Here is a 23,898-nt window from a genome sequence, read left to right as displayed (position 1 = left end):
GGAGTCTTACTGTAAGACATTAATACGTAATAAGATTAACTAAATTCATTTATAGGACAAAGGGTTCAAAAGCTATAATTTAAAGAAACTGATTTGAACAGGTGGTATAGAGCTAAAGACCAAAATTGGTCAGATTACAATTCAGGACCACCACAGCAAGTATGCAAGTATTCATCGTTTTCCTACAAAGGGTTCAGTGGGTGATGTTATTGGTATCGTACAATCAAAATAAACCATTTACAGGCTCAGTGTTGGATTTTCACACTGTTGTTCACTTGTAAGCGACGGTAAGTGAAAACACCTTTCTTTTACCTGCTGCTACAAATGCAACAAAGATCCTTTGTGTAGATTTTTTTTTTTTGGTTGAAAAAATGGCTTATGACACCAGAGTGAGACACAATCATACTGGAACGGGATATTTCGGGCGGGAAAGTTGCATATATAACGCACACACAGCTGCTAATTCTATTCACCAAATAGCCAACTACATTACCCACAATGCTATGCCTCATCTGGACGACTTTGTGGCACGTTTATTGTTGTTGTTATTTATAAATTAAAACACATACACTATTAACTTTCATTAAATTTCAGGTTACATAAATGTTATTTTCGGAGGATGAATAAGTTATTTATTTTAACATATGAAACAGGAAGACGTTTCGCTTTCAGCCAATGACAAAACAGCTTGTTGAGACGTCGGAACCCCGAGCGATGGAAAAAGGACACAAGCGTCTTATAATCCGAAAAAAAAAACTGTGTTTTGTTATTTGTCTACAAAGGCAAAATAAGTGACCTGTTCAAAACACCACCGCATGTTTATTCTCTTCAAAGGTAAGACTGGAACTGGAAAATTAGTCACTATTTGCAGTTCGCCACGGGCCATTTTGTGGTCGTCTGTCAACGCACTCCTGTTCTGGAGGGGCCCTGTGGGCGCATGACATAATGGGGGGGGGCCGTAAGGGGTAGTTTACTTCAGATTTGCATTGTCCTTTTTCGCACGGCGCAAAAAATCTCTTCAGTTTCACAGCAGTGTCCCTACTTGTTGTCAGCGGCATCAGATACATAAGAAAAACAAAAAAGATGATATCAGAGTCTGTTCTTCAAAAATTATTTGGGATTTTTAGATAATTTGCCTTATTTAAGAAAGTTGTATTAGTAGTAACACCACAAAAACAAAATGGCAATGAAATACAAATGAGATGCAAAATATGTTTTTTTACTGTATACTGTAAACTCAACTCCATCAGATTTCCTTCAGTAGATGGAGACAGTAGACGGCGTGAAACCATTATGTACTGTCAATTCATTCTTAAAGCGGCGGAATGACTAGATTGATCAATATTTACAATAAACTACATGACAGCACACATTTTTATGTAACTGTTCACATAATGGTTGTTAAAAATGAAAACATAATCAAAGACTCAGCAATAGAAGAAGCAGGAGTTTGTACTCAAACATAATACAATAACATGTGGAGCAGACTGATGCAAAAACACTGTTCATTACTGAATAATCAATGTTTGTATAAACATGTATGACTCTTTTTCAGTGGAATCTTTGTGTTGGAAACCCTAAACATGAAGAAGAGAGTCAATGCACCTCAGCAGACAAAAGTGAAAGAAATCAGCAGCAAAGAAACAGCATCTGATGCCAGCCGCGATGCGGACGTGGCCATTAAAGATTCCTCACAGGAAAAGAGGCATCTGATAATATCCCAAACTGATGGCTGTTTCTTGAAGTTCTTGAACGAAGACCGGCAGAAGCTGCCATCGTTCTGTGACATAACTGTCACGGTCTGTGGCCAGATGTATCGTGCCCACAAGGTGGTTTTGGCTTTTGGCAGTGGCTATTTTCATGCCAAATTCAGCGAAAGCGCTGAACTGCACCATGTTACCATTGATAACATCGAGGTCTCCATCTTTGGACATTTGCTCAACTTCCTGTACACGTCTGAATTTGATGTTTCAGAAAGCCAGATTCCTGCTTTGGCCGAGGCTGCCTGTTTTCTGGAGATGATGGAAGCTGTAAATCTTTTAGCGAAGCGGGCGACACCAGCTCATGTTGATGAAGAAAGTGATGTTCAGCAGGTTCCACTGGAGACTCCAGATGTCCAGGCTTCAGCAGGAGCTCAATGCTCTTTTTGCAGTCGTACCTTCTGCTACAAGAAGTCTCTGGAGAATCACCTGGCTAAGTCGCACAGCGCTGGCTGCCAAGTTGAGGACGAGCAAAACATGGCAAGCACATCTGCGGTCACTACCCGCAGATCGGCCCGTCAGAGGAGGACCCCTGCTAAATTCGAGAGCGAAAATGGCCAGGTCCTGGCTGGAAAATCTGGTCAAAAAACTCCAACGCATGATGCCGAGGAGGAGGAAAGTGAGGAAGAGCTACAGTATGAGCAAAGTAGTAAAGAGGGGCGAGAAGAAACGGTCGAGGAGGCAGAATGTGAAGATAGTGAGAAGCAAGAGGAGGAACATGAGGCTGTAGAGCAGGCTGAAGCCCAGAAGCAGGCCGAACCGACATCCAGCCATGCTGTTGAGGAGCACAGCCAAGCCACGGAGCTCACCGCTCACGTGTTTCCTGAAGGACTGGCTCCCGTTATGATCCAGAGCTCTAACAAGAAGACTCTCAAGTGTCCCAAATGTGACAAGACCTTTGATCGCATAGGTGAGAGCTATAATGTGAAGGCTGACGGATGGATCAGTGACACGACCAGCATTTTGTCTTATTTGTTTATTTATTAAAAAGTATATTAATAATGAAGTTCATACACTACCAAAAGTCTGGGGTCAATTTTTCAATGTTTTCGAATGAAGTCTCTTGTGCTCACCAGGGCTGCATTTATTTGATCAAAAATACAGTAAAAACTATTTAAAAATTTCCATTTGAGGTGTTTTAAAATACAATTTATTTCTGTGGATTTTCAGCATCATTACTCCAGTCTTCAGTGTCACATGATCCTTCAGAAATCATTCTAATATGCTGATTTGCTGCTCAAGAAATATTTATTATTATTATCTATGGTGAAAATAGTTGTGCTGCTTAATATTTTTGCCAAACCCATGATATTTTTTCATGAGTTTTTGATAAAAGGAAAGTTTAAAAGAACAGCATTTATTTGAAATAGAAATCTTTTGTAACAATGTAAAAACGTAATTTAAAAAAACTTAATGTGTAAAGTTTTTTTCCAAAAAACAAACAAAAAAAATCTTACTGACCCCAAGCATTTGAACATACATGCTAAGACTTGAATACACCTGTTCAACGATGAGCATGTTTTTATTTCTGTATTAAAATTAATTTAGATATTTTTGGGGCATAAGGTCAAAAATGTCATGTTGCATCTGTCCTGATATCATAAGGAAGGAAACGCCTTTAAAATAATTACATTCCTGAAAAGAAAACTTTATTAAGCAGTTTGGCTTAAACGTTTATTATAATTTCTTACAAAAAAATGTAAAAATGAAATAAATGCTGTTTTTTTTTTTATTGTGGCTGTAATGGCATTTATCAGAGTTTGTACAGTTACAGTTGTCTCTGTCCAAGTCATTGCTTTGCTTTTTCCTCATTTTGTAGGTAAATATGAGAGTCACACCAGAGTACACACGGGAGAAAAACCTTTCCAGTGTGACATCTGTTTCCAGTGCTACTCCACCAAATCAAACCTCACTGTGCACAAGAAGAAACATGACAGTGATTCGCCCGTGCAGAGGAAAGAGCACAAGTGTCCCTTCTGCAACAAGCTTCATGCCAGCAAGAAGACTCTCAGCAGACATGTCAAGAGGTGAGTGAGGATTCAACAAAACCTGTCCAGAACATATCCAGCTCATATTCCACACAGAAAAGAAATATGAAAATGTCATTTTGCATTTAGAAAATCGAGCCTATTTTATTGATTAAGATTGCTTTTGCATTGCAATGTTAATTTCATGAGCTTGTTTCTCAATAGTATGATGCAAAAAATTTATACTTAAATTTATAAGATACTGGCAAACTAGTTACAAATATTTCCATTTCAAGCAAAGCAAGTGATTCAATTCTCCTGTTCCATTTCCAATCACATATATGTGATGAGCCAGTTTGAATAGAGAAAGTGTCTCATTCTCCTGTTTTGTGACATTATGTGTACTGCAGTGAGCATCGACAAAAGAAAGAAAAGCTAAGAATTATCTGAGGCGGTCAGACACAACATTATAGCCAGGCATGGACACTCTCAAGGCTACAAGCGCATCTCCAGAGAACCTGAAGTTCCTTGTTCCGTACATAATGTTATCAAGAAGTTTCATGGCAGTATAGACAGCCTCACCGGATGTGAAGGGAATGTAGTGCGCCCCCAACTTTAATAATCATCAATGAGATAATCAGCATTTTAAAAAAAACTCAAAACTACAACATATGAAAACATGGTCTTTAAAATAAAATATAAAGTAAAATATCATTTTGGTTTTCTGTCGATTTTGGAGTGGAATACGACTTAAATCAGCACAAGTTAAAGCAATGTCAGGATCATACCATCTTTGGAGTGAGTATTACTTTGTGGAACACAAAAGAAAATATTTTGAAGAATGTTGGTAGCCAAACAATTTTTTTCCTTTCTTCCATTATATTTTTTGACCATACACTAGAAGTCATTGGGAACCAAAACTGTTTTGTGTGGTTTGTTTTGGTTTGTAATGACATGAGGACGAGTAAATGATGACAGAATGTTTATTTTTAGGTGAACTTTCCCTTTAAGAGATGGCATTTATGTACTCTGTCTACTAAATTAATAAATGGAACATTTTCACAAACTGTGATTATGCCTTTCCACAGTTATTAACATTTTAAATGTAGTAAATCTAAAGTTTTTGTATATTTTATTTTATATATTTTTTTTATTTAATACACAATTATTATACCGTACTGTGTGCGTTATATTACTTTACTTACTATATTACATTATATTACTATATTACTTAAATTTGATGTCTCTTTCTGTTCTGACTGCCATATTAAATTTGTCTATATTTGTCCTCTTTTGGAAAGCTGTGGAAACGCTATGATGGATTTTTATGTATTTATTAAAATTTTGCTATTGGAAAAATGTGTAGTCTCCCATTCACTCCGATCTGCTTCTAAGATTCCAGGAAATGCCAACCGGGTCCATTCTTCTGTTTTGTTTACATTATGTTTCCTATTCAGTTTTTACATGTTCCTGTAGCCATCTATTGTATTGTTAATTAAATATTTAGTTTCCTCGCCTCAGTAGTATGTGATCAAAGTCCAACACATTGTCTGCTAACAGATTTCATCCCGACCACCTCCAGGAGTTTCTCACTCAGAAGAAGAAGAAGAGTGAAGGCTGGAAATGTGACGTGAGTTATTTGCCTGGTTATTTATTTGATTTATTTTATGCACTACATCCAAATTCTGTTTGCAAACAATTTTACAGTTGTTAGTATAATTTCTTTCCTGATGCTGCTTTTGTAGATCTGTCACAAGTCCTTCAGTCGTCGCCCCCATCTGGAGGAGCACATGATCTTACATTCACAGGACAAGCCCTTCAAGTGTGCCTACTGTGACGACTACTTTAAGTCACGATTTGCCCGGTTGAAGCACCAAGAAAAATTCCATTTAGGTAAAGCTTTACCCAAACTTTTATTGCTAATGAACCAGATGAGTTGAACTTGCATTGAACTTGTATTGAGCATTCCTTTAATGTTGACAAAATGTCCAATATCCAGGACCCTTCCCTTGTGACATCTGTGGTCGTCAGTTTAATGACACGGGCAACCGCAAACGTCACATAGAGTGCACACACGGGGGGAAGAGGAAATGGACCTGCTCTCTGTGCGGCAAATCAGTTCGAGAGAGGTATGAAGCTGCTGTTAGGCAGTGATGTTACCAAAACTGTATGCAAATGCAATAATGATTGGATGTTTTATTCAAATACAAGCTGTTCTCTGCTTATCTTCAAACATATTTTCAGGACAACCCTCAGGGAGCATCTGAGGATCCATAGTGGGGAGAAACCTCACTTGTGCAGCATCTGCGGACAAAGTTTCCGTCACGGAAGCTCCTACAGGTCTGTGAGAGTATTGATCTGCTGTATGTTAAAGGGTTAATTCACCCAAAAATGAAAATTCTGTCATTTTTGTGTCATTCTGTGTGGCGGTGCTGACCCAGATCTGACGTAATGATGTCATCACACCGGATCTGGGTCAGCGCCGCCACACGCTCGCGTCATGATACTGTCGTGAATGCACGTCCACAAGTGACACAGTAGAAACGAAAATGTGGAATAAAGTCGTTATTTTTGTTTTCTTTGCGCAAAAAAGTATTCTCGTAGCTTCGTAATTTTACAGTTGACTCACGGACTACTTTGTCGATCATCTTTGTACTTTTCTGGACCTTGAACGTGGTAGTTACCTTGCTGTCTATGGGAGGGTCAGAGAGCCCTCAGATTTCATCAAAAATATCTTAAATTGTGTTCCGAAGATGAACGAAGGTCTTACGGGTTTGGAACAACATGAGGGTGAGTAATTAATGACAGAATTTTCATTTTTGGGTGAACTAACCCTTTAAGATGAAACATGATCTGAGAGAATATGTACAGATGAATAGTTAAGCAAGCAACATATAAAACTTAAATCAGGAATATACACGTCTTTACTAGTTGTGTTTTCCTTGAAATACATTACCATTCAAAAGTTCAGAATTTTTTTGTTTTTGAAAATCTCCTCTGCGCACCAACACTGCATTTACTTGATCAAAAATACAGTAAAAACTGTAATATTGTAAACATTAATACAACTTAAAATAACTGTTTACTATTTGAATATATTTTAAAATGTAATTTGTAATGCAAAGCTGAATTTTCAGCATTCGGTCTTCAGTGTCACATGATCCTTTAGAAATCATTTGGTGCTCAATTACTAATACTGGTTCTTATTATTATCAATGTTGAAAACGTTTTTTCCTGTTAATTTTTTTGTGTGTGTGTATGTGTGGAAACAACCGCATTCATTTGAAACAGAAATGTTTTGTAACAACATAAATGCTTAGTTTAATTTAATGCTGTCTTGATCAATATAAGTATTATTCTTTCTAAAAAAAAGTACTAACCCCAAACATTTGAACAAGATTAAAAGTAATGGGACAGAACATGACATGTGATAGTGTTGTTTATTACTGTTGCTGTTTTGTTTCAGGCTTCACCTTCGCGTTCATCATGAGGACAAGCGCTATGAATGTGACGAATGTGGCAAAACGTTCATCCGCCACGATCATCTAAAGAAACACAAAAAAATTCACACAGGTATTTTTCAGATTCAAATTCAAGTTGCATTTTTGTTTGTCGTCTCAGAAAACCCATATATACATTATGAATAAATGAAATAAATTTTAACATGCTATATCATATGCCAAGTTAATTCAAGGTAGCATAACTGTTCAACAGCCATCATGTCAGGAGTGCTTCTGTTATGCTTTAAATGTCTATATGGAGGACTAGCTTTTAAAATGTAGATTTAAAGGGGTTATGAACTGAGAAATCAAAATTCCCTTGATCTTTTTACATATAAGAGGTCACTGTACTCGTTAGTCTAAAATCAGCTTATATTGAAGCCAATCTGCCAAAACGACAGCTTGTGGAATGTGCCACTTTATGACGTAATAGTGTGGCTAAACCCCGCCTCCGGAGAAGATGATCAACGCCTGCTTCTACAGCACTGCCTGTTTAGCCCCGCCCACTGATTCGTAATGTCGCACCACACGAATGTGAGTAACTGTTTTTATTACGTGGTCACTATTGCTTTTGTCTGTTATTACAGATCGTTTATATGTGCTGAGTATTTATGCGTTTTTAACCTAAATCACAGCAGCGTCCATCTGTGAAGGATGTAGCTGTCAAACACGCAGCTGTTAGCCAATCATAGCAGTGGGCGTTTACTTCCGAGTCGACAATCTACCACGCCTATTCAAACAGAGCGTTCAACAGCAGAAAATAGCCTATTACTTCTAAATTATGATGTTTTTTGATGTACAATTTAATAACATTATAAGTGGACCTCAGAGAACAGTACAAAATAATAAAAAAGGCAGTTCATGACCCCTTTAAAAAGATAGTTTACCCAAAAGTAAAAATTCGGGTTGCTCACCCTTATGTTGTTCCAAACCTGTATGGCCTGTATGAAAAAAATACATTTTGAAGAATGTTGGTAACCAAACAGGTTTCCATTGTCTGGTCAAAAATATAATGGAAGTCAATGGGGACCAAAACTTTGGTTACTAAAATTTTCATTTTTGAGTGGACTATCCCTTTAAGGCAAAAAAACTGTAAAATCCACCTAGAGCGTTGTTAATAGTTCAGTATTAGACTCTCCATATGAGATGCTTCATCCTTCTCATGACTGCTTAACGTATTCAAAAAGTGCATTAAAGTGCATGTACCGTATAAGAAGTCTTGTAACATTTTTGTGTGTGTGTGTGTGTGTGTGTGTGTAGGGGAGAGAGCACACCAGTGTGAAGAGTGTGGAAAATGCTTCCGACGTGCTGATCACCTGACTGTCCATTATAAAAGCATTCATCTGGGAGAGAAGATCTGGCGAAGGTATACCAAAATCGATTTCAGAAACAAAAAGACACATTGGGTCTCATTCTGTAAGCATGCGTACGCACAAATTTGTGAGTGAAGGTTGCATACAAACATTTTCACCAACAAATCATGATTCACCTTAAACTTTCATTCTAAAATTGACTCTAAATTTACACACAAAAAAAAAGGAACTGAAAGCACACATATGCAAAAAAAAAAAAATGCATTCTGCCTTATAAATGTGTTAAGTAGAATATATATGTAGTTTATATGAAATTTATATTTCAGCTTAAATATATTTTATTATATACAGAGGAGGAGTAAGAAAAGCTGTGATGTAATTTGGGCTGTGAGGTTTCTCTGAATAACAATGTAGCTATAGGTGTATGTACAGCTGCATTAAATGTATTTCTTGTGTTTGAACTGGTTTTGAGGATGGCATTTCTCAAGGTTTTTACTGACTGTCATGTGTTTGCCAGTGTGACGAAAGGTTGTGTGCAAAGCCCTTATATGGCGATTGTTTTGGGTGTGTTTTATGCAAATGACTAACTTTATGCACACAACCGCTTATTTAGTATACTCCAAACATTAGTACATGGTTAAAAACAAAGTCATGTGCGTACACGTGTTGTGAACTGAGACCTGTTGTTTTTGTGAAGATGATGATGACATTCAGTCTTTGTTATGCAATATAAAACAATGGCTGCAGGTGATGTTGATCATATGAGATCTGTGATTTCATGATCATGTACTAACTTTTGACAGGTACAAAGCAGTGGTGCATCAGTGTCAGGTGTGCAAGAAAGAGTTCAGGGGGAAGACCAACCTCATGTCGCATTTCAGAACACATTCAGGTAAAATACAATACCATTCAAAATATTTTTTGTGAAAGAAATGAATACTTTTATTCAAATGATTGAAAGTGACATTAAAGACTTTATGAAAGATTTATGTTTCAAATAAATGCTGTTCTTTTGAACTTTCTATTCATCAAATAATGTATCATGGTTTCCACAAAAATATTACTTAGAATAAATATTAGAATGCATATTAGAAAGATTTCTGAAGAATCATGTGACACTGAAGACTGGAGCAATGATGCTGAAAATTCAGCTTTGCATCACACTTTGCATTACATTTTAAAATGGATTCACATAGAGAACAGTTTAAATTTTAATATTTCACAATATTACTGTTTTACCATATTTTTGATCAGTCTTAGTGACACCAAACTATTAAATCAAATCAACAAAAATAAAAATTGTGACAATAAAAAATGTAACTAATAGATCTCACCATACTTCCCTAGTTGACTGATTACATTAAGAATTGAAAACATTTTTTGTATCACAAGTTTTCTGAAATGGTATGTTTAAATCTAATTATTATCTAATTACAGATGTACTCATTTGCATACATTTCCAGAACAGAAATTGGATAAAGCCAGGTTCAAAATTTGTGTTTAATTTTCTTAAGGTTTTTACAGAGGAGATTTTCGATATCTCTTTATGACACTCCTTAAATCAGAAAATACTGTCAGCAACCAGAATTCTTTTTAAATAATGAAATATTGTGTAAAATCAGGCAAATACATATATGAACATAACTTCAGAATATAGATAGAAATATAAAAACTGTCAGGTTTGGTGTAAGTGCTACTGAAGTGCAGATTTCTGGCTCATTAGAAAAAAATAATTTTGACAAAATACCTTTTAAAGATAAAATTGTAATTGAAATCTACAGAATGCAAATAGATAAAGTGTAATAAAATAACATTTCATGAAATAGACAAATAGACCAATGCATGAAATAACAATGTTTTCGACTGTAGTGTCTTGCCTTAAAGGAGACATATTATGCCCCTTTTTACAATTTTTTAATAAATCTGCAAAAATGTCAACGATTCTGTGTTTTTCTGTCAATATGGGGTGCTGTGTGTACATTAATGAGGAAAAAAAATTAACTTAAATGATTTTAGCAAATGGCTGCAATATAACAAAGAGTGAAAAATTTAAGGGGGTCTGAATACTTTCCGTACCCACTGTAGCACTTAAAACCTGGAAAAGTCAGATTTTCATGATATGTCACCTTTAAGGGCAGATTATGGCATTTCTGCTCCACAGCTTTTTTCCTGATCCAGTATTTTGCTCTGCTCAGGTGAGAAACCCCACCGGTGTGTGATCTGCAACCAGACCTTCCGCATCAAGAAGACTTTGACCAAGCACATGGTCATTCACTCAGATGTACGTCCTTTCAACTGCCCGCACTGCAGCGCTACCTTCAAGCGTAAGGACAAGCTCAAGTATCACGTGGACCATGTGCACAGCGGCCGCCCGCTCGAGCAGCACCAGCCGAACCTGCCTGCGGCCCCCGCTAGCAAGCTCACCGAGCCGCTGCTGTCAAACGAAACGCCCAAACCGTACCACAACACACCTAAGACTGTGCTGCAGAGTGTGGCGGCTGACGTTTGCGTCCCTGTGACGCTCGTCCCCGTCCAGATGACTGAGGAAAGCGGTCTTGCTGTGCACAGGACGCCACATGGGGTCCTTCCAGCTGTGAGCCAGCAACAACAGACAGGCTACCAGTCCGCCACTGACCTAGTGTTCTTAGAAAAGTACACGCTCACGCCTCAGCCGACCAACATCGTGCACCCGGTGCGGCCCGACCAGATGCTGGACCCTCGAGAGCAGTCTTACTTAGGAACGCTACTGGGACTGGACTCGACTACATCTGTGCAAAACATGTCTAGTGCTGAACATACTCATTAATTCAAAGCACATCAATGCTATTATGTACAAGCATGCGTCTGTGTTTGTCACATGAATACATTTTGGTCATTAGTCTCTTTGTGCTGTTCTTAAAGGGTTAGTTCACCCAAAAATGAAAATTCTGTCATTAATTACTCACCCCCGTGTTGTTCTAAACCCGTAAGACCTTCGTTCATCTTCGGAACACAATTTAAGATATTTTTGATGAAATATGAGGGCTCTCTGACCCTCCCATAGACAGCAAAAGTACCAAGATGATCGACAGAGTAGTCCGTGTGACATCAGTGGTTCAACTGCAAAGTTACGAAGCAACGAAAATACTTTTTTGTGCAAAGAAAAAAAAAACCCGCCGCCACACGCTCGCGTCATGGTACTGTCGTGAACACGCGTCCAAAGTGACGCAGTAGAGACGAAAATGTGGAATAAAGTCATTATTTTTGTTTTCTTTGCACAAAAAAGTATTCTCGTAGCTTCGTAACTTTACAGTTGAACCACTGATGTCACACGGACTACTTTGTCGATCATCTTGGTACTTTTCTGGACCTTGAACGTGGTAGTTACCTTGCTGTCTATGGGAGGGTCAGAGAGCCCTCAGATTTAATCAAAAATATCTTAAATTGTGTTCCGAAGATGAACGAAGGTCTTACGGGTTTGGAACGACACGAGGGTGAGTAATTAATGACAGAATTTTCATTTTTGGGTGAACTAACTAACCCTTTAAAGGCATAGTTCACTCTAAAATGCTGCATGTTGGTTCTACAGAAATTCATTTTTGTAATTCAAAGCAAAGAACAGTTTGAAAGGACATGAATGGGAATAAATACAGAATTTTAATTTGAAAACTATTGCTTTAATATCTAAGGGAAAACAGTTAATAATGAAATTATGACTGAACTTTGACTGTAAATGGAATGTGTGTGTACATTTCTAATAATTCTATCCTGTATAACCCGTGTGTTCAGATATCTGACAGATGGAAATAACCTGCGGTTGGTGTGTGAATGAATAATAGTTTCAGAAACTTCTGAAATCACCACCCCAGACCAAAGTTTGCTTGTGTTTCTGTAAATAAAGCACTCTGGAACACTGAGTTCAGGAAGTTATGTTATGGGCTTCTTTATTTATTTTGTCCGGCTGTTCAGTCACATGGTGGGATGTTGGGAAAAAAAAGTCTTAGACATAATTTCAACTTTCTTAGAGAAACAGCCAAAAAGTAAAATGAAATTCTGATAGCTTGTAATGTAAATCAATGAGATCTTTGTAACAGTATAACAGACTACTTATATAAAATGCATAATGTCAGATGTCACTCTATATCTCCCAATACTATGTCTTAGTAAGATGATAATTAATGCATAATTGCTTTATTTGTGGGGGGCGAAACACATAATTGCTGTGCAATATACATTTATGATTAAGAGATGAACAAATAAACATTGCTCAAAGCCTGATGTATGACATTTAATATTTGGCTTTCTAAATAATGATACATGGATAATTAAGTAAACCTAAGTTGCTTCAGTACAGTAAGTGTTCGTCTTTAAATATAACATATCAACAGAAGTCATTTAGTAGATTGTGTACAACAGGTTTTTCGATCATGTTGATCATTTAGAAGCCCAAGAAATATGATACAGTACGCTTTATAGGGTTAAAGATGATTTTATTAACATAGCAGTTTTGTCCTTTTGTCTTTCTGCAATTGTTTAGTTGTATATCAGCATTTCCTACATAGTTTTCGACATATTGATGTATCTGTTCATTTAGAATTAATTTTGCACAGCAAACCAGCTCGAACAAATGGACAGCTAAATCTGACTGTGATACAAAACAGAATAAACTGAGCAATTCCAAGAGGGCTAATAAATAGTGGATAGAGCTGTACAGTAAGGTCAGCAGTAGACCAGAGCTAAAGCGGTACAATATTTGGCCATTTCATTTGATGTGTCACACTGCCTCCCTGTGGTCAGACACCAACAGCTCTTACATTCAACACTGTTTAGATCAGGGGTTCTCTACTTTTTTGATTTGAAGCAAGGAAGCAACCTTAATTCATTTAAAGGGGTCATATGATGCGATTTCAATTGTTCCTTTCTCTCTTTCACCGTGGACGAAACGGAGTCCAGCCCGGGGTCGTCACATGTGGTTGCCGCAGGCATCACAATATGGTAAGGGATGTAAAATTTCCGTCACACGCTTGAGGTATTCGGCCAATCACAACGCACTGGATAGCTGGCCAATCACAGCCCACCTCGCTTTTCAGACCGATGAGCTTTGTAAAAATCGACGCGTTTCAGAAAGGCGGGGCATAGAGGAGAAACAATAATGTACAGTATGTGGAAAATAATGTGTTTTGAACCTTAAACCGCATAAACACATTTCATTACACCAAATACACAAAATAATGTTCTTTTTAGCAGCAAAAATTTTTTTAGCAATGAAGCATGTTTCAGTTGGTGATTCCAGAAGTTATATTGGTATTTCTTTTAATAAGCTATGTTCTTCAATATAAACAATAGTTATTGAGGGGAAATAAAAATAAATATAATTTCAGTTTAATTTGGATTAGTTTGATGTGGCCCCTTGGAAGTTTGCTAAGGCCCCCTAGTGGACCCCGGCCCCCCAATTGAGAACCACTAGTTTAGACCATTAAATAAAAACTTTTAAACACTGAAAAAGCAGATCAACAGGAATGTTATCATTTGTAGCGTCTGTCGCCAATCCACTGTTTCTTTCTCACTACAAAATGAAAGGTTTGATTGTTCTGCCCCAAATAAGATAGTGTGAAAGCAGCAGTAACACGGGACACGTTGACGTGTTTGGCTCAGGTGAAGTACATGACCATGACTTCCGTCCTGGAGTTTGATCTGAATGTTGTTTGTCTGTATATTATTTTTCTCACCGTTGGATCAGAGGTTAAAATGACCTCACTGTTACTATCTGCCCATGTTTCATTTGTGCTTGTCACGTTTCCATTTTTCTATGGATTTATCGGCAAGAAATGATTAGGTGTGAAAGGTGTTTGGTTTAAATGTGAGCTCCTCTGGTTGAAAGCTGCCATCCAAAGCTTTGAGAGAAAATATATAGGCCTACCTATAGATGCAATATAGTAGGATTTGCTGGCACAGAAGCAGCTCTTCATCAGTTGGCCATTAGAAGCTTCTTCAGATGCTCCTTTAAGGGTGTTCTTATGCAGTTTCTGATCTGCTATGGGAAATTACATTCCTTTGAGTTCTGTACTGGAGTTTGATCTGTATGTTACTTATCTGTATATTATTTACCTTTGGATCAGAGGTTAAAATGATTCAAGGCTTCTTTTTCGATCATTTGCGGATCCCGTGTCCCTGTATCCGTCCGCAGTATTGTGACTTACCTTCATTTTGTCGTTTTTTACGTTTTTGAGATACTTTCCTTTTTTACCCCTGGTTGGCACATTCTTCTTGTCTATTGGGCAAAAACATTGGGTGTTATTTTAGTTCCCATTCTGTGGTGCTTGTTTAAAAGTGTTTCTTCGTCTCATGGTTAGTTAGTAAGTAACAAGAACAGAGAAAATATATACCTATGAATATCTCATAGTAGGATTTGCTGATACGAGTCTATCAGTTGCAAAACATCAAATATCCATCAAAAACATCTTCAGATGCTCCTTCAAGGGCTGTTCAGTTGTTGTTCTGACCTGCAGTGAAGAATGAAGCACAAGCTAATTTAGATATTTCTATTAGAAGACGCTATGTGCTAGCTGTAGTCATGTTTGAAGTATATACAGAGCAAACTCCAGTAAACCCAAAAGCACTACATATTCATGTTCACTTTCTCCACCTGAGATGCAGCTGAACAAGTCAAGACTATTCTTCGGAAAATACTAGACAAATAAGTTATCTGTCACTTATCCTGCACGACTTTAACAAACATTAACGTTACACACAACCCTAATAATAATAATTAATTTCCAGACATGTTTTCTAGAAACGAATGCAGTCATTAGAAATACACACTTTGCCTGACCTATGGAAATATGTAATGAAATAAGGGATAAAGGATTATGAAATTACTCGGTCGCTTTCTCGTTGAAAATGACTCGGTGACAAAACCGCGGTCTTTTTCTGCCGTTTCTGCGTATGACGTCATGAATAAATTAGAACGCTGTATCCAGGCAACCGAAGCAAAACACTGAAGAGATTATCGTAATAACCGTACTTGGATTGCAGATTAATAATATATTTCATTTTGTGGATACTGATGCAGTCTTTTTTGCTAGTACGATTATTTTTCCCTGAAATATTTTTCTTGAAAAAAAATTGCAAGTAAATAAAATAATTCCGACTCAAATGTCCAGTGTATTTTCATGTCCATATATTTAATAGATTAGAAATACGCAGGTAAATATGCATCCATGCATATTTATATTAGAACAAAGGTCAATAAAAGACCAGTTACTTTTATTTTAGATTATTAGGTCAAACTTAATTAGAAAAATATTTTTCCAAATTCCAGTGATGAAGATTAATAAAGTGGCATTTGACTCATGAATGAATTAATGAATGAACACTCTAGAAGGAGTGATTAAACATTTGAAAAAAAAAAGTATATCAATCAATCAAGCAACACTAACATACTAAGTGTTTGGTCCCTAAATGTCACCTGAATTTTGATGGTTTCATGCTGTTGATAACTGCACAAAACACATTGTGGTTGACACAAATCAAGTTCAAACTTGTTGCACATGGTTTGTATCCACCGTTTTCTTCAACGCGGAAGTAACCCTATGGGTGAGACTTCCGGTTCATTAGCCGCTATAGGTAAATAACGAGGAGAATAACAACATGTAGTAACCGGTAAAACTGTTTGCACTACAAACCAGTGTGTTCATAATTAAGATAATACATAAAATAATACAAGACGCACCAACTTTCAATATCAAGCAGCAAAACGAACTGTTTTGTTCAGCTAAAAATAGCTGGACGGAGTGGACGCAGATGAGACCGGAAGCCAGACCCATAGAATTTACAAATGGCCGCCCCCATTTTTACAAGAAGAAGAAGGTGGATTAGTTTTGTTACTGGTTTTCAAGGATGAGGTCATGCTTTTGTTGGCATCATTCTAATTTGACTAGCTTTTAAATTAATTTGTTACAATTTGGTGCCAAAAACAAAAAAATGTTCTTCTCGCTTTCAAAAGATAATAAAGTATCTAATTTGCCATCCTAACGCTGCATAATTAAATAAAGAGCATTGTTGTGGGGTGCGTTAATGGAGAAACTGAATATATTCAATTCATTTACTCACCTGTAACTTCACGTTATCCAGAAAACACTACATATTAGCCGGCAGTAAGTTCTTTTAAAGACTTCCAAAGCAAACTGTCCCAACATTAATACCAATACTACCATTCAATACTTGCGAGACGACCTTTTTAAGCTCTTAAAAAAGGTTGATGAACATTAGCCGATGAACAATGGAAGCAGATGTGGACAGAGACATAAACCCAGAAACATCTGGATTCCAGATGAAGACGAGAACCTTCACATTCCACAAGCTGAAGCCATAAAACACACACAGACAAAAGAGTACTCCAAGCATGTCACAATAAAACTATATTTATAAATTAAAAAAAGAAATCTCCTTAACAAGGTACTTCAAAAATTCTCCCAATACAATATTGCTGACAAACACTGAAAAATATATTCTCAGTAAAAATAATTTCCATGAATAATGAAATATCTGCATGAGACTGAGAGTAAACATTTTAAAAGGGCTTAAGAACCTCCAAATACGCACTAAAACAGGCCAACAGAAATTTTGAAATCTGACATTTACGTCCTTGGTTGGACTACATTCACCTTGAATCTTCACACCCATATAGTGTTGTAACTAAATCCCATTCAATTATTGCTATTTCTCTCAAAAACACTCTTTTTTTGTCCATAAGAGGAAATCGTTCCATTTTCTTCAACAGAACATTTCCCAACTATTTTGAGGTGAATTTGTACATTTAGTAAAACATCTTAATCTGTTATTGTAAGCATGAACGGTTTGCTTATGCTTTAGTAGACTCATTTCTAAGACCTAAGTGATGTTGGGGCTCACAAACTACTGAATTTTAGGTCAGCACTAATCCTAATTCTAATCGGCTTTTTTTGTAATTTATAAGGCAAAAAAATAGTTTGGGCACTTCTTCTAGCAACAGTCACATGATGTCGACGAAGAACTCCCCATTGGCTGTGTTGCACGAGCGTCGGGAGCCCGTGAGTTCGGGGGGGATGCTGGCGAGGTGGCGGCTGGACGGTGACCCCGGGCCGGCTCGTGCAGATCCCTGCTTCAGGCTGTAGCTGTGAGATCGTGAGCTTCGCACACTGCCCTCACTGGGCGGCACCGAGCGCTCGCTGGGGGCTCTGTCTCTGCGGAAGTCAAACTCGTGTGCGTCTCCCATTTCGCTTCCTCCTCCTAACCTGAAGTCTCCAGCTGTGGTTTTCCCCTCAGTCCGGCTCCAGCTGCAGTTTGAACCGCTGCTCCCTACGGACAGTAACGCTAGCGTAAGTGAGCCGCTGTTTGAGGTTGTTAGCAGCGTGATTTGAGGTTACTCACCTTCGCTGTGCTGGCTGCCTGCGCTGCCTCCACCGGCTTCAGAGTAGCTGTGAGTTGCATCCGGGAGGCAATGGGCTGGTGGGTACTGGTAAGGGAACGCGGTGGGCCAGGGAGCTTCAGCAGGGTGAAGCAATGGAGCGAGAGTGTCCTGATCAGACGCCCCGCTGGATCCGTCGTGCTCATGCAGTGAAAGATGGGCCATGTCTACAACAAAACACAGTCAACGTTGATAAGAGTGTCAGCACAATGTAAAACTGAATGTACAGTGACTATTTCGTTAACGAAAAATATTTGCTGATGACCATTTAAGTTGAAATGACAATGACATCATTAAAACCTCTGACTATATCAACTTGCATTATTGTTGACAAAAAAAAAAAAAAAGATGTTAACACTTTCTTAAACTAAATAAAGAGGAGAAAAAAACATCAACCTCAACATGTTTCCATGCTTGGGGTTGCCAGATGTCAAGAGTTTAAATCCCCCTATCAGAGCTTCTCTTTTAAAAAGGACACATTTTCTGCCCTGTGTTTTTCTTTATCTTCACAACCTGGCAACGGTTCATTCTCTCTTACACTACAGAAAAAGCACTGATGATATGGAAACATCGACAAACTTGTATGTTGAGTTTAGTGATCTCCAATCGAAATATTCTGCTGAAATGAAAGCATTTTTTGTTGTTTTAATAGAAAGACATGAATATAATTTGGAATTAATATTAGAAATGATACTGTTTTGAGAGAAGCTGTTTAGTTTTAACCGTTTTCATAATGAGAGTGTGTTTAGATTAATAATATAATAAATCAGGAAACAAGATGAGGTAAAATAAACCATGTGTATGCATTAAGGTGAAAGCGCAATAATTCTGGTGCATTTCTCAAACGACAACGGTCATGATCAGTAATCGCAATTACAATTACAATTTTGAGTAAATTAATTGTGATTTAGTTTAACAATTTAACAATTATGCAATCATATCATGACTAAAAATTGTAATCAACTAAACCTAGACTAAAGTTCCCAGACTTTTAGTCAACTACAACTTGACTGAACAAAAAACAGGACAGAATGACTAAATATGATAAAAACTAAAAAGGACATCTGACACAGAACAAAGTCTAAAAAAAAAAAAACAAAAAAAAACCAGCTGACAAATTTAACACTAACAGTGCTGGTAATAAAGATGACTAAACTCACTGGGACAAATGATGTATTAGGCTCTGGAGAGCTACAAATATAATTTTTCCTTGTACTGACAGGACTACACCAAACAGCACTAGAATATTTATACAACTACATAAACAGAAAATGAACTGTAGTGGTGAAAGTACTTACTGCCAGAAAGATCTCCAAAGATGTAGTAGCACTGCTCTGAGAAGGTGATTTTGTTGACAGTGTGGCGGATGAAGCCGGCTTTCAACAGGTTGCTGGCGTACTTTCGTGCTTCACGGCGATCTGCAAACCCCTCCACGTGATGAAACAGCCAGTCAACCACATCAGAGCCTGTAAAACAACATATGCACCAATTAGATATAGCAGCTCCATGAAGCGGTTTGCTAATATTTATTTTAAAATTACAATGATTATAAAATGTTTATTTTTCTTTCCTATTGTGAAGTATGAGTAAAGCAAATTATCTGAGTGTAACAAATTATAGAAATGATCATAAAAATGCAGGGCGGGGACTTGGTTCTATCCATCGGTTGTTGACTGGATTATGAGATGTAGGCTTGCAGTCGATTATAGAGGGACGGGGTTTAAACAGACAACTGTAAATCATTGGAGACATCTGTCATTTTACCGCAAGATAAAGTTATGACATTTTGATTAAACATTACAAGATGAAAATTTTTTTTTATATGTATACATGGATTGATCGCTCACAATAAGACCAATAACATGCATTTACCAAAAAAAAAAAAAAAAACAGATAAATTGTCATTTAATGCAAACTTTACATACTTGGCAATTACAATAATCCCTCTAATCCAGGAACTTGTCATTCAAATGAGATCACAGCAATTAGCAAACAACTGTGATCAAAATATCCAATCAATTCTTGATGGACGAAAACAAATCCCATCCAACATTTTCTCTCATTCTTCATTTTATCACTCAGATAAATGTTCCAAATGGACAAATCAATCAAAGTTTCAGTTTCATGCTGACTTTTAGATAATATACAGGGTACAATTATAAAGATCAACTAATAAATAATTTAAAAACACCTTTACTAATTGTAAGCACTATAAAGTGGGTCTTGACCTATGAAAGCATTGGCTATAGTGATCTTCAGCCACATTCTGTCTCGAACTTCCAGTCCTGAGTCTGGACAGGCCATTGCTTTTGCAACTGTTGCCATGTCGCTGTGGACAGACAGGTGGTAGTCATCAAATCCTGCGAGAAGTACAACACACAGTTAACAAGAGCACAAAACACATAGCATCTGCCTGGTGGCGAGAAACCAGGACCTCCCACGTTCCACACCCAAGTATCTAGATATGACTCAAGTCCTCTCAATAGAAGTCAATGGGATTTATTTATTTTTTTTACCCATTGCCAGGTCAACTAGTAAGTCTGATCACTTAGAAAATGGAACACCTTTCCTCAACAAGCCACAGGATTTAAGGGATCATTCATGCCCATAACAACTGTTGTGGGATGAACTCCACAAAATTTAGGGGTCAAAATTTAGCTTTAGCAAAGAAATTTAAAGTTGTTGAAGCAGATGTCTCACTCTCAGTCTCTGGGATGGAGCTGGAGATGGAAGAGCTGGTGGAGGTGACTGTGCTCATTGAAGGACTCATGCCGTAGGGAGGATAGACGCCCGTCATGGCTGCTGTATGGGACACCCAGGCTGCAGGGTCAATGGGCCGGATGGGCTCACCTTGGACAGAAGGCAACCAGTACTCAACAAAGCTGTACAGAACAGGTGAGTTTGACATAGAACTATCTAAACCCTGTTGTTCAAACTACCACAATACATTGTAATGGCTGTACAACACTTTTATTTGAAAAATAAAACTTCTTCAGTGGTTCTTTGCAGCACTTTACAAGTAATATGTTTTTGAACATTAAAGGGCTCATATGATGCAATTTCAAGTTTTCCTTTCTCTTTGGAGTGTTACAAGCTGTTCGTGCATAGATAAGATCCCTAAAATTGCAAAGACTAAAGTCTCAAACCTAGAGATATTCTTTAAAAAAAAAGTTAAGACTCGTCCATGCCTTCCTAAAACGCCTAGTTTAAAGCATAAACACATTGCATTACACCAAATACACCAAATAATGTTCTTTTTAGCAGCATCATATGACCCCTTCAAAAAGGACATCGGGATATATAACTTCAAATCTTACCCTCCCATGTAGCATTCAAATCTATTATACTTTGTCAGTGTAAAATGTGTAAAAATGCAAATGAAATTTGAGAGCTTATCAGTGAAAGACAAAATCATATGATTTCAAAAGGTATACACAATACTTTACAAAAGTTTGGGGTCAGTAAGATTTGATGTTTTTGAAAAAACACCTCTAATACTCACCAAGGCTGCATTTATTTAAAGGGATAGTTCACCCAAAAATGAAAATTCTGTCATTAATTACTCACCCTCATGTCGTTCTAAACCCGTAAGACCTCTCCGTTCATCTCAATTTTGGTTATGAGTATCCACTGAACGTAAACAGCATATGCTATTCTGTGTCATCTGCGCCATCCGGATACGTTTTCTATGTTGTTTACGCTTTGATTTGAATGAAAACAACGTATCCGTGTGACACAGCTGACACATAATAGCATACGCCGAACTATCCCTTTAATCTAGTAAACACAACAATTTTGTGAAATATTATTACACTTAACTCTTTTCTATTTGAATGTATTTTAAAATTTCATTTATTCTTGTGATCAAAGCTGAATTTTCAGCATTATTACTCCATTCTTCAGTGTCATATGATCCTTCAGAAATCATTCTGATATGCTGATTTGCTGCTTAATCTTTTATGACATTAGTATGTAGTAATTTATTATTTTTTCCAAAAAAAAACAAAAAAAAAAAACACGTACTGTCTCTACTGATGGTCGTGTATCTTATGGTGCATCTATGTGTAAATGAGTGTGTGAGAAGGAAAAAAAAAAAAAAGAACACTCACTCCTTGGCAAAGCAAAGCAACTGTTCGGGTTTGGGTCCCAGCATTTGGCAACAGTAAGCGACACGGGTCTGCAAAAATAAAAAGAAGTGGTGCAGCTGTTGATAAGCTAAACAGGTCCCATAAAACATGAATGTTTTGTAATGTGACTCACCCAGGCTTATGCACGATCTCCCTCAGCACTCGTACGGCATCATCGTTGCACATGTTCTCAAAGTTGATGTCATTCACCTGTGAGAAGAAACAGAAATCTGAACTGATACAACCAGCTTCTGTGTCAGATTCCTATCCCGAACACGTCTTCCTCCAGTCCTCACCTGCAGCAGCATGTCACCAGGCTCGATCCGCCCATCGGCCGCCACCGCTCCACCCTTCATTATGGAGCCGATGTAGATGCCTCCATCACCGCGCTCGTTACTCTGACCCACGATACTGATGCCCAGGAAGTTATACTTCTCTAAATGAGGTAAAGCAAGTGAGACTTCAGGCAACTAGTTGACATTACTTTAGCTTTGCACATCTGTAATATCATCCTTAGATTATAAATCAGGGTCTTCAGGGAGAAAAAAAAAACATTTTATTACACATTTTTATTACACTGCACCAATATAATTAAAGGTCTTAAAGCACTCAAGGTTGTGCCTTATTGTTCATATAATCAGAGTTTAATTAAAAAGCAACAAATAAAACCGTATAATGCAGACTCACCCATATTTAAAGTGACAGTGATGATATTCAGAGACATAGTAGAGTCAGTGATGCTACTGAAAGATGAAGACTGAAGAAAGAAAGACAAAGATAGTTTGAAATACAGTATGTTTTATATATCGTATTAGACACTTCAGAGTTCTGCCCACTGTCTCACCCTCTCCATTTGCTGGGCTTTGGGTCTGCGTCTCCGCCGGCGGTGTCGTCTCATTAGCCTGGATGAGCCGCTTTGCTCCGTAACACTGGACGGGGACAGAATGTGAAACATTACTGATCACTAGGTAAAGGAATCAGAAAGACTTTATACGGATAGTTTACCTAAAACTGAAAATTCTGTCATTAATTATCAGTTACCTTTGAAGATATTTTTAATGAAACCAGAGAGACTTCTGTCACTCCATTGAAAGATTTCATTCCCCCAAAACGTTGACGTTTTTATATGAATCAAAACGGTTTAAACCAAGTTTTCTGAAGCGGAATGATTAATTTATGAAAAAACGATTTAATCGTTTTCTTTCAATTGAGAGATATAAATCTCTCAGATTTCATTACAAATATAGAAGATGAATAAAAGTCGTACAGGGTTGGGACGGCATTACAGTAAATAAATGATGACAGAATTTCTGGAAAACTTTAACAGCTCTGAGTCAGCATCTGATTCCATGTAATGACTTTTAGTACTTTCCAGGGAGCAGCCAATAAATACTCTACAAAAATACTAAACCAATACCAAATATCAAAACAAATTAGGGCTGCATGATAAATTGTATTTTAACCGTGGTCACGATTTCTGCTTCTCTCAGTTTGTTAGGCATAATCGTCTGCAATATTTGCCCACTGTTTGTTTATCCGGCATATGTTTCATTTTAATTTGGCATTTGCATTGGTAACAAGCCTCCACAAGCTTTCATAGTTGCCAGATTACACGAATTTAAGTCCCCCAATCAGGGCTTTTCTCTTAAAGGGGTCATTCGATGCCCATTTTCCACAAGTTATGATTTTTTAGGGTCTTAATGAAAAGTCTGTAACATAGTTTGGTTAATATTTCTCAATGGTAGTGTAAAAAACACCTTTTTTACCCTGTCAAAAACAGCTCTTTTCAGAGCAAGCCGTTTTG

The 23,898-nt window shown here is 37.4% G+C and overlaps 2 protein-coding genes and 1 long non-coding RNA gene across 3 annotated transcripts in view; 1 reads left to right on the top strand and 2 right to left on the bottom strand.

Annotated features, from left to right (window-relative positions):
- The first annotated feature begins 379 nt into the window (after window positions 1–379).
- On the top strand, window positions 380–11,500 carry LOC107671738 (zinc finger and BTB domain-containing protein 41-like). Its single transcript, XM_016464685.1, has 11 exons — window positions 380–834; window positions 1,556–2,670; window positions 3,580–3,787; window positions 5,288–5,357; window positions 5,473–5,620; window positions 5,727–5,856; window positions 5,972–6,067; window positions 7,194–7,300; window positions 8,488–8,593; window positions 9,344–9,432; window positions 10,736–11,500. The coding sequence occupies exons 2-11, from the start codon at window positions 1,584–1,586 to the stop codon at window positions 11,344–11,346; spliced, it is 2,652 nt and encodes an 883-aa protein (XP_016320171.1). The 5' UTR covers window positions 380–834; window positions 1,556–1,583; the 3' UTR covers window positions 11,347–11,500.
- Window positions 11,501–14,740: 3,240 nt separating this feature from the next.
- Window positions 14,741–15,103, bottom strand: LOC107671737 (uncharacterized). Its single transcript, XR_001632243.1, has 2 exons — window positions 14,906–15,103; window positions 14,741–14,790 (listed from the first exon to the last, which is right to left on the bottom strand). It is a non-coding gene; the product is annotated as an uncharacterized LOC107671737 (long non-coding RNA).
- Window positions 15,104–16,971: 1,868 nt separating this feature from the next.
- Window positions 16,972–23,898, bottom strand: part of LOC107671749 (segment polarity protein dishevelled homolog DVL-3-like) — a 14,596-nt gene continuing 7,669 nt past the window's right edge. Inside the window, exons 6-15 of the mRNA XM_016464695.1 lie at window positions 22,939–23,023; window positions 22,782–22,851; window positions 22,391–22,530; window positions 22,228–22,304; window positions 22,077–22,144; window positions 20,668–20,817; window positions 20,196–20,327; window positions 19,266–19,433; window positions 17,931–18,134; window positions 16,972–17,858 (exon numbers count right to left, since the gene is read on the bottom strand). Coding sequence (XP_016320181.1) covers window positions 17,533–17,858; window positions 17,931–18,134; window positions 19,266–19,433; window positions 20,196–20,327; window positions 20,668–20,817; window positions 22,077–22,144; window positions 22,228–22,304; window positions 22,391–22,530; window positions 22,782–22,851; window positions 22,939–23,023 — 1,420 coding nt within the window. The 3' untranslated portion in view covers window positions 16,972–17,532. The remainder of the gene's footprint in view (window positions 17,859–17,930; window positions 18,135–19,265; window positions 19,434–20,195; window positions 20,328–20,667; window positions 20,818–22,076; window positions 22,145–22,227; window positions 22,305–22,390; window positions 22,531–22,781; window positions 22,852–22,938; window positions 23,024–23,898) is intronic.

Source organism: Sinocyclocheilus anshuiensis, unplaced genomic scaffold, assembly GCF_001515605.1.
Source record: "Sinocyclocheilus anshuiensis isolate Anshui unplaced genomic scaffold, SAMN03320099.WGS_v1.1 scaffold524, whole genome shotgun sequence".
Taxonomy (NCBI): Eukaryota; Metazoa; Chordata; class Actinopteri; order Cypriniformes; family Cyprinidae; genus Sinocyclocheilus; species Sinocyclocheilus anshuiensis.
Note: the sequence above shows the minus strand (reverse complement) of the source record. Positions and strands in the feature narration are given on the sequence as shown.